Source organism: Coffea arabica, chromosome 10e, assembly GCF_036785885.1.
Source record: "Coffea arabica cultivar ET-39 chromosome 10e, Coffea Arabica ET-39 HiFi, whole genome shotgun sequence".
Classification (NCBI taxonomy): Eukaryota; Viridiplantae; Streptophyta; class Magnoliopsida; order Gentianales; family Rubiaceae; genus Coffea; species Coffea arabica.
In genome coordinates this window covers 38,931,322-38,947,096 of record NC_092328.1, presented here as the reverse complement: position 1 = coordinate 38,947,096, position 15,775 = coordinate 38,931,322, and the positions used below count along the sequence as shown (strand labels likewise).

Genomic DNA, 15,775 nt, shown 5'->3' with positions numbered 1-15,775 from the left:
ACAACCAACAATCCAATTTCAATTTGGTTTTAGTTTAAACTTGAATCGTGGTCAAGTATACCGGTACCACAATTCGCTTATAAGATTACCTATAATATAGTTGTCAATTTGGAAGTAGGATTTAAACACACGATCTTTTTAGAGAAAATAATTTGTCTTTACCAACTGAATTAAAATGAGTTATATCCATCTAAAATGTTGGAGTACAGGCAGGTGCTATCTTGATTTTGATGTAGTTTATGATTATTCTATTTATTACATAATTTAGTGTACCATCACAAAACTTTATTTTACACGTAAGTTTTGCCGAATGCACTAATTCAATCTATAAATTTTACTTGATCTGTAAGTGTACATTAACATGTGAAAGAAGTATATCTAGGGGCGTAAATGAATCTAATTAAGTTAAACACCTTGATGTTCAGCCTTGTCTAGTTATTTTAATGAGTTTGAAATTTTGTTCAAATTTGACTTGTTTATTTGCCAAAACAAATTTGAATGCACTTTTATTCAATTTGAATATTATCGAATATAAAACATTGTTCATCCTTACCTTGATTAGTTGATAAATCAAGATCAAACGGATTCTTACTAAATCAACATCGATTTGAGTATCAAATAGTATTTGGCGTATTTTTCAGTCCTAAATATATCAACCACACACAACTGTACCAAACTCAACCGTATCTAGCCAATCCCATAGATTGTCTTATACTCAAAACAGTGCTTTTATATTCCCAATCATAAAAGTACTTTTGGATAGTACTTTTATCCCAAATAATATTTCGCTTGCATCATAAACACATTTTTCAATCCACCTTTTTATATTTCCAATCACTTTTTTATCTTACATACATCACATCATAAAAAGTGCTACAGTAATTATTCCAAATAATATTTCAAATAATACACTATCCAAACAAACCCAGTAAATACCTCACAAGTCACGTACTAATATATTCTACTTCCACTACTGCTATTGGGACGTACTGTCTATTGAGTGTCCACCAATGCCCTCCAAACATATCATGCTTCCCTTCTCTACTCGGTCAGTACACATTAATTCACACAGCTTTTCTGCAAGAAAATATCTGCCACTGTAGCCCTCCAAATCCTACTCTAAATTCTGGCTTTCAATTCTGTCTCCCACTCTCCCTCTCTCTCTTCCCCACATTACTCAGCTTCCCTCCGTTTTCTTTCAACAAATCAAGAAAATCTCCTGCAGAAAACAGTACAAAGTAAGAAAGAACGAATCAGAGGAGTTGTTTATTCTTTCTCTTGTACTGTTTGTCTTGCATGGCATCAGACGCTAATAATGCTTCAACAACCAATGCCAATTCCTCGACTTCATCACCACATCCCACACCCACCACCACCTCGTCAGGGTGCCACAGCCACCAACATTGTCGCCACAAGGCTGCTCATTTCCACCGCCGGCGAGGAAAGAGTGCTACTGTCTCCTTGGCCGGAGTATTCCGCCGGAGAAGCCTCCTCTTGCGATGCCTACTGGTGCTGCCACTCACTCTCTACTTTTCGGGTGTGATCACATTTACAGTGGGCCCCTTGCTTGCTATTCTACGCCCGGCCCCACCACCTGGCTCGGTCTACCGCAGTCATGAGGTGTTTGAGAAGCTTTGGCCCGACATTCACTCCGATAATTCTTCTTCCATTGAGGTTTGTGTCATTATCTATCTTTTTCTCCCTCTCTCTCATTTTTTTTTTTTAAATTTTTCTAGCACGCAAGGGATGTGATTCAAGAAACGGAAATGAAAACATGGATTTGAACCCAGACCTCTAATTCTTAGATGTTTTAACGCTAATCATTATACGAAGGCCTCCTCAGCATTGAGCAGTGTCATTATGTATCTATGTATATGCTTAGCATTTGATTTGCATTTTCTGCTTTTCAGTTTTTCTTTTGTATGATTTTTAAAATTTTTAAAATAAAGATGGGCTCTATTTGGGTGGCATAACTGTTAACAATTTTGTTTCCAAAAAATTTAAAAATATGTTTTTGAATTACCTTTGTCTTCATGGTACAAATCTATCAATAATGGTGATATAGTAAATATTTGGGCAAACTGATGTGCTAGTGGCAATTGAACTTTCAAGAAAGCTCATTTTGATCACTCAATTTTTTTTTGTCTCAATTGGTCGTCCAACTGTCATAAGTGCTCATAAAATTCCATCGGTTATCTAAGCTAAATTAATTTAGTTGAATTTTTGTTGTTCATTTCATCAAAATACCCATTTTTAGTATAGAAACGATGCATCTTGGTAAGTGATGAATTTGTATATGTCACGTTGACAATGTGCCCTTAAAGTTGATGCCAATTTCAATGTACGGAATGGTAAAACATGAACAATTATGAAAATTGGATTATCAATTTGAGATGAAAGAAAATTCAAAGGCCGAGATGGGAAAATTTATCTCCCATTGATCGCCATTGCCCTGAATTTTATGGAAAAAATAATTAAAAAAAACTATAAATTGGTAAGTGGTTGTTTGGCCTTCTATGTTTATGAAATGGGCTCCATACAGCTAGGCACCAATAAATTTAGGCTCGTGTCTCACCATTGCCAATTTATTACATTTTAAAGCTAGACCTTTCTTTTGAGTACTAATTTACATTGTACCCTTGTACTGTTATGTAATTTCAACTTTGCACTCTTAACTTAAAGTTTGGAAACTTTGCAATTTGCGCCCTAAACTTTTGAATTAGTCTCAAACGACAACCCATCAGTTCATATTAACAAATGCAAATGGCTCATTTTTTGGGTGCCCTTTTTGTCATTTAGAAGAAATAGTGGCTTGGTGTATAGTACTTATATACTGTGATTAAAAGTGATTGAAGTTATCGCAATTTTTGGATGAACTGCCACATTTAAGTGGCAAAGTGCATGAAATAAGATTCTAATTTCTAAGTGTAATGTGATAGTAGTAGTGTAAAATTTCCAAAATATAAGTTCAAGGTGCAATGTAAGAGATTCTATATAGCAGGGGTGCAAGTGGAATTAATCTTTCTTTGTTTTTAAGCTTTCCAAATTTTGGAATGTGAGGGCTGGGAATGAAGAATTATGGGAGAGACAATTAGAATTAAATTGATTTCTGTACAGTCCCGGTTAATTTGTCAAAAAATTGAATCTCCCACCATCTGGGATACATGCATTAGGTTTTAAGTTAATTATGTAGAAAATTTATCAACATTTTGATAATACACAATTTGGTCCTTTGATAATTTCAAATTTGTCTATCTAGTCCCTTATACTATTTGATTTGGTTCTTTAAAACTAATATTTTCAAACTTAAATCTTGATAACCCAATTCAACACTTAAAATTAATGGTTTCAGATTTTAACATATTCAGGTGTGTTTCATAATAAAATATAGAACATCTAAATTAATTACTTGGCACTTAATTTTGTAGGCAAAACTTTTTCCAAAAAATAAGTAATAATCAATTCACTTATCACTTAATACAAAATATGCTCAAATGTTAACATTTTAATACTTAATAATTCAGTTCCTTAATAGATTCAATCTTCAAATATTAGTTTTCAAATTCAATTTTATCAAACGCAACCTTAATCTATTTTAGTTCATTAAATTCTTAATTTTCTTTCAATTTACATCTGTTTTTTTTTTTTGTATTTTTGTATTCTTTTTTAACTAGAATTTGGTAAAAGTTTAAGCCTTTTTTTGTTTTTGAATTTTTTTTTCATTGAATAAAACTTGGGTAATAGCTTTAGGGACGATCCCTTCTTGGCTAACATAGCAATTAGCCACCGAATCCTAATTGATGATCCCCTTAAAATGTTTGTAGTGCAAGGTCTCATTTGATTGATTGACAAATTATGATATGTACTCCAATGATGAGAAATTATAAGTTAAATATTTGTGGGTCTTTAAACTATTCTAAATAAATATTATCTCGATTTGTTTTCCATGAGATAATTGGTAAGCTTAGTGACAATGATTTAAGGCTAACTTAAATTTGGTGCAAAAATAAGTGATAGTTTTGTGAGGGTAGGTCTCATAAATATAACCCTTTATACTAAGATTGATGATATTACCGCTAATGAAATAAAATTTTCCATTCTGCATGGGATAATGAATTTTTTTATCCAATTCTACAAAAATATAACTTTGAAATAATTGACCAAATTAATGTTACATGAGACGTTTTCATGGTCATAAATTCTACGTACAAGTGCAAATGACATTTGATTTTGGGACAAGAAATAAAGTTGAGAGATGAAAGTTCTTGTGTTTATTGTTTTGTGATTCATATGCACCGATGGATGGCAATTACTAACTTTTATTTGTCTTGTTGCCACAGTTGTCTTCTATTTGGAGATACAGAAGGAAATTGGGAGAGCAGAAATCCTGTCCAAATGGAACTGCTCGCCAAGGAACTGGTATTGATTTTGTCAAGTTACTTGGTATTTTTAATGCAGTGGTAGAACCCATAATAATGGCCATGCATAAAAGTCGTGGAAACTGAAACCTACTTAACAAAGAAAATGATAGAGAAGGGGAAAAAAAAAATGTTCTGCAAATAATTGCATAAACAGCTGTAGATGAATTAAAGAGTTAACTTTTGATTTCAGAATCTCCAACACTTGACCGGTATTTGATTATTGAGGCTAATGGTGGTCTTAATCAGCAGCGATCATCGGTAAGTGTACTCTGTTCAAGGATAAGATAAAGTTGGAGGAAAACTAGTGTTGCTTTCACTGCAGTTAGGTCTTCAATTTGTTCATAAATAAAGAAGAAATGGTTGAAACTCATCTCACAATCAGTGCTTGCTGTGGAAAAGCTTTAAATTGTCCCCTACAAAGATTTTAGCTAAAGACTATTCGAAACCATCCTGTATGGTGTGTTAAAACCTAGGGAATAACCAGGAATTCACTATGTTATTGTTCTTGCCCCATCAAAAATTTTTTCATGTGTATCCATTGCCCTCATTGCGTCTACAATTGCATGGCTTTTCAATTAACAAATACTCTATGAGATTAAGGTTAAGAGTAGGATAAGGAATGTGGGATTTGTAAATAGTTAATGATGAAAAAATAATATTGACAATAAATATGGTAAGTCTTCTGAAAAATTTTGTAAGTGTTGGTAAAAATGCATATACAATGCAAGTGTTACTTGTACATATGATACATTGAAACATACTCACATTTCCCTTCTTGGATCTAAAGAGACCGAATATACGCAATATTTTGGGATGAAAGGTATAAAATGTGTCACACAACTATTCCAATTCATACGGGTCCCAAGCCTGGTTGGCAGAGTGGCAAATACAGTGTGCTTCTTTTACCTACTGAAGAGATAGGTTTAGAGTTCTTAAAAGATAAAACACTAGATGGTTTACTGTTCCTACATATCATCTTTACGTTGAAATTATTATTCTTATGCCTCTTACAATTTTGTCGTACCATCTCTTTTAATGTTTTATTTTCAGAAACTAAACAAGTTAATCAAAATATGTTGACCAAAAATGGGATAGCGTTGTATTGCTCTGTATTTAATATTCGACCAAACCCCCCCCCCCCCCCGGCGGGGCGGGGCCAAATTAAAATTCTAGTTCCATCTCTGCTTTTGGATGAATTAAAATCAAAACAGAAGTATTCTTATGTGCAATAGAGCTCCAATCATTCTGCTGAAGAACACAGCAAAGGTACTGTGTTTGACTGCCACTTGGAGAAAGAAAATTAATATGGATGATAGATGAATTTCCATTTCAACAAAACACGGCAAAGGTTTGCTTGCTGTAGGACACGAGAGAGAGAGAGCAAGATAGAAGAATTTCCATTCCGACAAAACACATTCAGCTCATAGATGCATGGAGTGACTTGTTCCTGTGTTAGACTGGACATACCAGTTTTTTAGACAGTAAAAAAATGACTTGTACCTGGTAGCCAATTTTTGAAAAAAAGTGGTTGTTTATCTAAGTGTTACTCACTGTATCAATTATCTGCTAAGCCAATGATATATACTATGTGTCCAGTTGCTAAGTACTGTATATAGATGGTATTTGTTTCTGTTAGGTTGTAGTATTGATCATAGGATAAACAACTTGCAACTAATTTGAAGGTCTAATCTTTTAAGTTTTATATGTGGATCAAGGTTTCCCCCTCCTTATTTTGAAGAACCTTTAATGCAAATCTGAATGGCCATGCTCTTCTATCCTAACTAGCGAAGAAAGCCATAGGCAGCAAATAAGAACTGCAAGTAAATACGCTTAGCATCATGGTAACCTGAGCTTCTGAAATATAGCTAGACATAATCACAGACCAATTAATGCAAGAACTATAAATAAGGGAGCAGGCTGATGACAATTCATCTTTTACAGCTTTAGGTTATTATGATGTAATTCAGATTTTGGATGCTTATCAGTGGTATTATCAACTTTTGGAACCAGTACATGAGTTTGATGCTGGACACCTATTTAAGGAAATTCAGATACATATATTTGATCTATTTACCTGATGAAGTGGTAGAATGATGATTGAGCTGTAGGCATTATAGTGATTCAGAGAATTGAGAGACATATTTGCAGATTATACTTAGCATTAATTGATACCACATTGTTCTCATATCAAAACTGCAGGAGTTACACAATGACACACAACCAATGACATTCTATCATGTTTATGTTAAAGTATGTGGACCTTTGCCTCTGTCTTTCTGTCCTTTGCTCTTTCTGATTAGTTCAACTGATTGGCATATGTGGTGTAATAAGGCATTTTTTGGTCATTTTGCTAAAACAAATAGAGTGGACTATATATGTTAAAACAATAAGTCACAAGTGGAAGTTCTAATCATGTAAAATTTTACTGAGATATATATAGCCCATAAATAAGTAAGATGTTATTAGACCTATGCTCTAAGTTTTCTATCAGAATGCATAAAACTGGGCTTCAGCTTTTAACTTCTAGAAGGAAATTTTCCTTCTTGCTAATTTGTTCATGGAAAGAAGAGAGACTATAAAAAAGTCTATAAGTATTGGCATGTATAGTGTGCTAACAACAATTGAGTTTAGATAGAAGATTACTTGGAAAATTTTTTTAAAGTAACACTTTACCACTTTTTGTGATTTGATGTATGTGAGATGAAATGGCGGTTGGGAGGATTACAAGGTGATTCATGATGTAATAAAAAATTTTGTTTTTTGCAAATAATGTCCCATCCAAACAAAGCTTTTTTGGTTGTAAGTTCTCTTGATGATGCAATGTTTTACACTGAACTTGTAACCTTTTGTCTTAGTTGTTAATGTACTGTTTTTGCATAAAAGCTTACGTAATCTATAAGCAAAATTTAGTCTTGGTTCAAACTTTCCTGCCAGTTTGCAATTCATTTGTGTAATTTAAATTATCTAACCTTAAAAGAACCTCCTTGTAAACATTAGTTAAGTTTAATGGACTCTAGATAATAGATTTGTATTCTCCTAGAAAAGGCCTGTTCCTGACTTAGTTCTGGTCCTTTTCATTTGTTTATTTTCCTCCTTGTGATAAGGCCATTGCCAAGAGGATCCTTTAAATCTGCTTTAATTGATTACTTTTTCCAATAACTTTTGACCTGTGAATACATATCTTGACAAGATGAAACAATATGAGGAGTTTTTGGATTTTTGATTTCACATTCTGGGCTTGAAAGGCTACTAGCTCAAATGGATAAGACTTTAACCAAAAGTTCCTCCAAATGACCCTTGGGTTCTGGAAATTTGTTGTTGTTTTATTGTAAATTCAGATATAGAGCCAAAATCTTTTGTAAACTATAATGCATTTGCAATTTCAGTTTCATGGGACAAATCGAGTTTTATGCACATTGCCGTCCTTGTTAAAAACTTATGATTAAATTATTCATTTTACTAGATATTAGTTGAGTGAAGCTATAGGTTACAGTAATAGCTAAACCTGCAGATATGCAGTGCAGTGGCCTTGGCTGGGCTTTTGGGAGCAACTCTAGTTATTCCACGCCTCGAATTTCATAGTGTTTGGCAAGATTCAAGGTAACTCAATTATGCTTTAGTAGAATATTATTTCTTGTTGTGAATTTGGATTAAAACTAAATCAACAACGCAATTGTGTTTTTATTTGATTTTCACTTCGTGAAGGTTCCACTTAGTGACAAACATCATATATACTGTCTTACCCAGTAACGTGAAAAGATGTACAAAAAAATCTATTTTTTTGGCTGGATGGAGAAAGAAGTCTAATATATTCGCTTTGCACCTCATTTTCTCTTCAACTTCTCTTCTGTCTCTGAATGCTTCCTTTGTTGCTGAAAACAAAATAGATTCCTTTCCCACTAATGGTTTCTTTTTGGAATGTGCAGTGAATTTGCAGATATTTATGATGAAGAACATTTCATATTTACCCTGAAAGATTTTGTAACAGTAGTCCGGGAGCTACCTGAAGAAATAATGAAAACATATGATTTTAACATCAGCAGTATACCAAATATTCGTGTCCAAGCTTGGGCTCCTGCCAGTTACTACTTAGGAGAAGTTTACCCAGTCTTGCTCAACCAGAGGTTCATTCTGATCATGACTTTATAGTCCAGTACTTTTATAGTAGAGTATCACAACAATTTTCTTGAGAAATCTCGAAAGCCTTGCTTTCTCTGACACATTGCTTTCAGTTTCTCCCTTGTACTCCCAATATCAGGCTGAAATGTAAATTAACCTGTATAATGAATATAATGCAGGAAAGTATGTTTAAATTTTTCTATTAACTGCATGAGATGTTCAAACTGCTAAGTTTATTTAACAAACTCCTAACTGATGCTCTCGATTGTGGCTTCATGTGCTCTAAGTAAAAATATTCACATGTTGTCTTTCCCATCAATCACTATGATCTGTTTGCTCTAGCAAAGAATGGCATGATCTATGGAAAATCGCTAGCTTCTGCTGAACCAGAATCATTAGGTCAATGCCCTCAAAGCACATTCCTGCTTGTCTGTCAAGAGTTATTGTTTAGTTTGTTGGAGAAGTCCTGTTTCGATACTTAGTAGAAATTGTTTCCAATGAAAATAATTCTAATTTTGTGTGTCTTACAGATGCTTCCCATTGAGCAGCTTTGCCAGGATAAATTTGCCCATGAATGTTGCTACTAAGGATTCTATGGAGCACCTAGAATTCTGAATCTTGTTCTTTGTCAAACATCAATTCTCATGATCTACTTCTTCTAATCAGTATGTTATACAAACATATAAATTAGACCTACAAAATGTTATATTGTTTTTTCTGTTTTGCCTTGTCCAATGCTATCATTGTTTTGTAGGGATGTTGCGTGTCAAAGTGATGTGGTGTTAGTTTCTTGTATAGGGATTTGTGCTGTATGGTTGTACATGATGTTGTTGCATGTTTTTTCTTGAAGATGAGATTTGGAGTGTTCCTCACCAAAAAAAAAAAAAAAAATTCCTCTATGATTGGGTTATCATTTTAATATGATTACCTTTTCCTGTCCTGAAAAATCGTTTTGGCATGTCATACAATACAGGTTTGAACTTGAGGGAACTGGAAAAGCACAAGAAACTGTTTAACTAATGTACTTGGTTAAACTTCAAACTACCCTTGCCCCCCCCCCCAGGGCCCCAGAATAAAAGGATTGCTGATATTGCATCTCTTTAACACAGGGTTGTCCGCATATCTCCATTTGCAAACAGGCTGTCAATGAATGTTCCACCTCATATTCAGTTTTTAAGATGTTTGACCAATTATAAAGCTCTCAGATTCTCTTCTGCCATATCGAATCTTGCACAAAAATTAGTCAATAGAGTGACAGAGAAAAGCTCTTCCTATGGTGGGAAGTATGTTTCAATTCATCTCCGCTTTGAGGAGGTATACCTGCCTGCTTCTAAATTTGAATCCTGTTTTCTGCATTGTAATGCTTTTATGAGCTAATATTCAGGTGTTCCATTTCAATTTAGTTGACTCAATTTCTTGATAATCTAAGTTATCTATCTTTGAAGTACAGGACATGGTGGCCTTCTCTTGTTGTTTATATGATGGTGGAAAGTCTGAAAAATTTGATATGGATGCAATACGAGAGAAGGGGTGGGGTAAGAAATTCAAGAGCAGCGATCATGTGATTTCACCTGGTCTTAATCGCATGAATGGAAGGTGTCCTATGACTCCTTTGGAGGTTAGTTCGTAAATTATAAAATCAATGTGTATATTGTGTACAGGAAAATTTGAGCTAAGCAAAGATGGTAAATATTGGCCAAACAAATATGTCTAAAAGCCCTGGAGTTAGCCTTGTTGATATAACCTCCTCTCTTGGTATCCTTGGGCTAAAATAACATAATTTATTCATTGCCTTTTCTTTTTTATTGACAATGGAACTGTTGGTACTGATGTGAAAACTAAATTCAATTCTACCATTGAGGGTCTAGAAGATTGCCCAGTTGCATGCTTCCACTAATTGCATGTTCATGTGATATCAGAGTATAGAAAGCATTGCTCTCATGCATGACTCGTGCATTGGGCTGAATAAGGCTCCAAACTGAAGAAATTCTTTAATTAAATATTTCATGTGCATTCCTTGAGGCATTTGCTTAATCCACAAACATGTCTACGTTCTGAACCAAATGCTGTTTCTATGTGTTTTTCCTTTTCAGATTGTTCAGATGTTTCTGTGGATTTGTATGTTTGCAGTAACAAATGTTGTGTTAAATATGACGCAAGTAAATGTGAACGGAAGCTATCATATTTATACATTTTCAGTAACAAATGTGCTAAATATCATGTCAGTCTATGTGAATGGATTTTCATGTCACTTTAACAGTCAGAAACTGGTGCAGTGTCTTGGGCAATTGATAAAATATATATATATATGTATGTATGTATGTATGTATGTATGTATTATATGTTCTGAGGCAGGTGAATGAAATGGCAGCTTTGTGAAGTTGTTCTGATCTATACATACTGGTAATACAAGATACTGATTTCTATATTCTTCTGAAAACTGGAATGGAAAAAGAATAAGAAAGTGACACCTTTCCAGGCCCTTGTATCATTATCATTTTTATCATCTCCAATATCACCATTACCATCATGATATTGACATTTAGTCATGTATTCTCCATCAGTGGACGCTATGACTTGTGCTTATCTCGTGGATATATTCATTTTTCAATGCAAAAATGTAAACTAGAATCAGAACAATTTCTAATTGATGGTGCATATTCATCTTTGATTTTTCTTGCAACTACGATTCGTTGATGTTTTATAGTATAATTGCATGAAATTCTCAACTGTGGCATGTAAATTAGTCAATCCTTCTATTCATTTCTTTTCTTTGTCAGGATAGGTTGGGATGATGCTTAGAGGTATGGGATTTGCCAATGACACGCCTATTTATTTGGCTTCAGGAAAAATTTACCAGGCGGATAGAAATTTAATGCCTCTTCGCAAGATGTTCCCCCTATTACAGACGAAGAACTTGCTTGCAACAGAAGACGAGCTTGCTGAGTTTCAGGTAGAGATATAATGCACCTACTGAGTTTACATTTCCATTATGAAGTATTTGGTATACCAATTTGTGATATTAGCTCTTTCGGATGATTTATAATTCATTGTGAACTCTGCAGAAAGGATGGTAGTCAGTTTCTGCATAATAACCAATTTCTGTATGAGAACTATTTTCTGTGCAAGGGTGTAGTAACCCTGAAACTTACTAAAATATGAAGATTTAAAATGAACTTGTCTAAAGAGCATCAGTATTCTGAGCGAGGCAACAAAATGGTAGTCTTTGCTCTTTCATGAGATGGTAGCCACTTCAATGGCCTACCTATTCAACTGGTATTTGTTTAGATATGCCCTTATTTTGTATCTTCTTTACTATGCTTTGAAAATATCAGATTCCATTAGGTTACTAAATTCTCCGACGGAAACTGGTACATTAAATTTTGAGCTCTTAAAACTTCCATAAGTGCACTTAATTGCACTGGTAGTCAGTTTCATTGCTGAAAGATCTCGTCCATCCAGCAAATTAGAAGCCAATTTGGCATTTTAGTGTTCTTATAGATTTTGCAATCATTCTTTTCATTTCTTAATGATGTACCTTGGATCTTGTTCTTCTAGACAATGGCCTAAAAGAAATATTTTTATTTGTTTCTGCTGCCTGAAGAAAAGCACCTGAGTAGACTTAAGTTAATCAGTGTTTCAGTTTTCCAAAGTAATGTGGGCTGATATTATTACTAATCTAACTGCTCAAGCAGATTTATGTATTGGTCAGAGCATAGTATGTTAAAAGAAAAACCAACAAAACTGTCTGCCCTAGCTTCTTGATTATTTGTTAATCAAAGGACTAGGATACATGAAATTTGATTGACTCTTTTACCCTTCATATCCCATCCAAGGGATACTCTTCAAGGTTAGCTGCATTGGACTATGCTGTATGCTTGTTTAGTGAAGTATTTGTCAGCACTCAAGGTGGAAACTTCCCGCATTTTCTGATGGGTCATAGGAGGTTCCTCTATAATGGCCATGCTAAGACCATCAAACCCAATAAGCCCAAGCTTGCGCTTTTACTGCACAACACAAGCATAAGGTGATATCTGTTCTCCCATTCTGTTATGTTTACTTCTCCATTCTCTGTGTGTTTTACCGTTTTTCTGTTAACTATCTACTTTTGTTTGCAGTTTCTAAAAAGTTTCACTCTTTGCCTGTTTGAAAACTTTATGACTTTTTATTTGAACGTTGAGGACATGATGCACTATTGATACATGTAGACCAGAAGTTGATTTAGTATATTTCCTTGGATCTTACTGAAAATGGATCACTTAGAACTAAAGGGAGAGAACAGGTTGCTAGTTCTGTCTTTTACAAGTCTACACAGTATGTTTATATTCAGTTAGAGCAATACCTGTCAGGTAACTTTAAAGGGAATCAAATCTATAAAGTTCTTGAGTTGCTGTTGTATTTTAGTAGAACTTTTAGTTGAATTTGGGAGTTAAGCTACAGATTCTGCTAACGTATAAAATGCTTCAGGTGCAACTCTTTTTTTCCTTTAATCTTTTTTTGGGTTGAATACAAGGCTTTATTAGAAAACTGAAAACTAGCTTAATTTTCTTGAAATATACTTTTTTTCAGAGGTACTCGCTCCCAAATGATGCTAAGATTCTTGAATTGATGTGAGTGAATGTCCCTCACACATATACTCAGCAGAAATGCTTTCTGGATGCTGGGCAATTCTGGGGCATCCTACTGTGCTATTCCCTATTAAAAGCATTTTTTAAAATTCAGAATCATTCCAATCGCGAACTCCAAATCGTTTTGACCTTATTTACTGCCGATAGCAGAAATCACTGCAATCTAGGTGTCAGGATTCAACTCAACCAATCAGCATCTACATTTTAGATTAATCAGCAAGTGTTGTATAATTACTGGACTGATCATCCAACAACAACACCAAACATTACTGAACCCCAAAGTCAAAATGTGGTTTGACATATTATTCACTCCCTAAAAGAACTGTATCTTTAGGTGATCTGGTGAAGTTTGTTTTGTTGGACAAGTTGTAGAATTCAATTTTTTAACATTATCAGTTCAGGTTTTTGATCCATATAGCAGCATCCATACGCAGAAAGAACCATGATTTCATAATTAAAAAAATAAATAAATTCTCTTCCAAATGTTCTGATTTAGGCAATGCCATTGATCCTAGTGTGTACTTTATGATGTTAATGATAATGGAGGTGGTTGTTGACTCCTTAGTACGTATTGAGGAAAGCAAAGAGGTTGCTGCATGTAAGTGCAATCATGTGCTGGAAGAACTTTCAATATGGTGGGGGAGCAGTTTGGCTCTGAAGCCTTTATTTTTGCTTGCTTTTGTTTCATGCTGAGTCAATAATTATATCCTAGAAAACAGCTGCTAAAAGGGACATTAGTGTGCTTGTTCAGACCATCATCAGTTAGACATAATAGCCTCGTCAATTGAGGAACTATAAGAAAGTCATGCAGGAAAAGCAAAATGTAGCAAAGAAGTGGTTTTTCATTTTAATCCCTTTATTTTTTCAGATAGATATGGAAGCAAATATATTCATTTGCTGTCCTTGCATTGATTACGAAGCTTGTGGTGACACCATGAGGTTGGTGCTGCAAAAAATTCCTTGGTTATAGGAGACAAATCTGGCTGTATATATTGATTTAAATGTAACTTGGTGTACAAGGGCTTACTCTGGAATAGTCATCTTCCAAATCAGAGACTATGATATTATTAGCACATAAAGAGACTTCATAATACTTAACATGCATTACATATGTATCAAGAAAAATCTGATCCTAATCAGCAGCACCATCAGAACTTGGATGGCTGCCAATATGCGTCTAATTAAAAAAAATCCCACCAGAAGAAGTGAGAAAGATGGAGAAAGACAGAGATAAGGCAAAAATCAGATGGGGATTGAGCATGTCAGGGACATGAATGAGAACTGTAAAACTAACGCGTATAATTTCAAGAAATAGACTTAGACTCCAAATATGGAAAGCCAAAGAGAAGACCTAGCAGATGATGAGTTTGGATTTCGGACATTGTCAATCAGTTGAAAAAAATTGCAGAACCCTCATCAGAGGGAATTAGTAGATTTAGGGATGTGAGCGTCTGGGTGTTCAGGCAATTCTACTTCTTTCTGGACATGAGATTTCATTGTGAAATGAACGCCTGAAGAAAATGTCATAACTACATTCTAGGGCACTCAGGTGACAGACTTATTCTCTTGGATTTTTTGAATCTAACGGGACGAGAAGAATGCAGCATCTCTCTTACATCCAAATTATGGAGGGATGTTAATATTTCTATCAGTATTTTGGTTAGATATAGAAATATAATACACATACTATACTTCAACTTAATATGACTATGATTAGTTAGTTGGACCAAAAAAGATTTGTGTGTCATACATTTCAACAATTTCTTTAAACTACTTACAGATGGGATGCTTTTAAGAATGAGATGCAATCAATGCTTGCTGAAATTGATAAAAAAGGTACCGCTGTGCCCATTGTCAAAAAATCCAGGAGAAAGGCTTCCATCTACTCAAACCCTTTGCCAGAATGCAGGTGTCTATTGGAATCGAAGAACATATCCAGTGCATTTATGCTGAAGGCTGCTGAATGATGTGAAATTGTACACTTATAAAGCACTTTTGCAGAGTGGCTTCTCGCATGCAGCAGACAAAGATTATCTGCTTTTACCAATGAACAAAGAAAACTTTGCGGGCATTGACTATAAAGGTTGCTCATGTGTACTAAATCCCTTGAATGCGAGCTTAGGGCTGGATAAACTCCCTATGGTGATCAATTGATTTTTCCTTTTGCAAGGAAAGGTAGTGTAGATGTTTGAGCAAATTGTTTGTGTTGGGGAAGAAAATTTTTGTATTTTCTGGCAACTTCTGAGTAGAGGATGTTGTAAGGATTTTGTTATCAGGTGATTATAAGGGTATGCTGCAGAGCTGATTTTGGCCAATTGAGTGTTCTATGACAATGTTACACTTCGAGTTGTTATGTTCAAAAGCAACTGTCATGTTACGTATTGAAATGTACTTTCTTCATGCATCTATTGAATAATTAGCATTCTGACTTTTTTATTAGTTGATGCTTTTGTAAACGAAGCACTTTCATTTTAGCAAAAAGAAAAGTTTGTTAATTTCAATAATACCCAATGGACTCTTCAGGCTCACCATAACTAACAACGTTACTAGAAATTCCCTCCCCCAGCTGCTGGACAAAGAATATTACATCTTCTCTCCTTTATTACT

General features: G+C 34.5%; 1 protein-coding gene across 1 annotated transcript; it reads left to right on the top strand.

Annotated features, from left to right (window-relative positions):
- Window positions 1–1,019: 1,019 nt before the first annotated feature.
- LOC113711636 (O-fucosyltransferase 10) lies at window positions 1,020–15,530 on the top strand. Its single transcript, XM_027234792.2, has 10 exons — window positions 1,020–1,674; window positions 4,341–4,419; window positions 4,612–4,679; window positions 7,933–8,021; window positions 8,348–8,545; window positions 9,650–9,854; window positions 9,991–10,158; window positions 11,326–11,493; window positions 12,377–12,567; window positions 14,949–15,530. The coding sequence occupies exons 1-10, from the start codon at window positions 1,297–1,299 to the stop codon at window positions 15,133–15,135; spliced, it is 1,731 nt and encodes a 576-aa protein (XP_027090593.1). The 5' UTR covers window positions 1,020–1,296; the 3' UTR covers window positions 15,136–15,530.
- Window positions 15,531–15,775: the final 245 nt, after the last annotated feature.

Excerpts from the sequence above, each read along its gene's own strand:
- LOC113711636 (XM_027234792.2), top strand. The coding sequence starts at position 1,297 with ATGGCATCAGACGCTAATAATGCTTCAACAACCAATGCCAATTCCTCG. Across the intron at positions 4,680-7,932 it reads TTAATCAGCAGCGATCATCG|ATATGCAGTGCAGTGGCCTT; the intron begins GTAAGTGTACTC and ends CTAAACCTGCAG. Across the intron at positions 12,568-14,948 it reads CTGCACAACACAAGCATAAG|ATGGGATGCTTTTAAGAATG; the intron begins GTGATATCTGTT and ends AACTACTTACAG.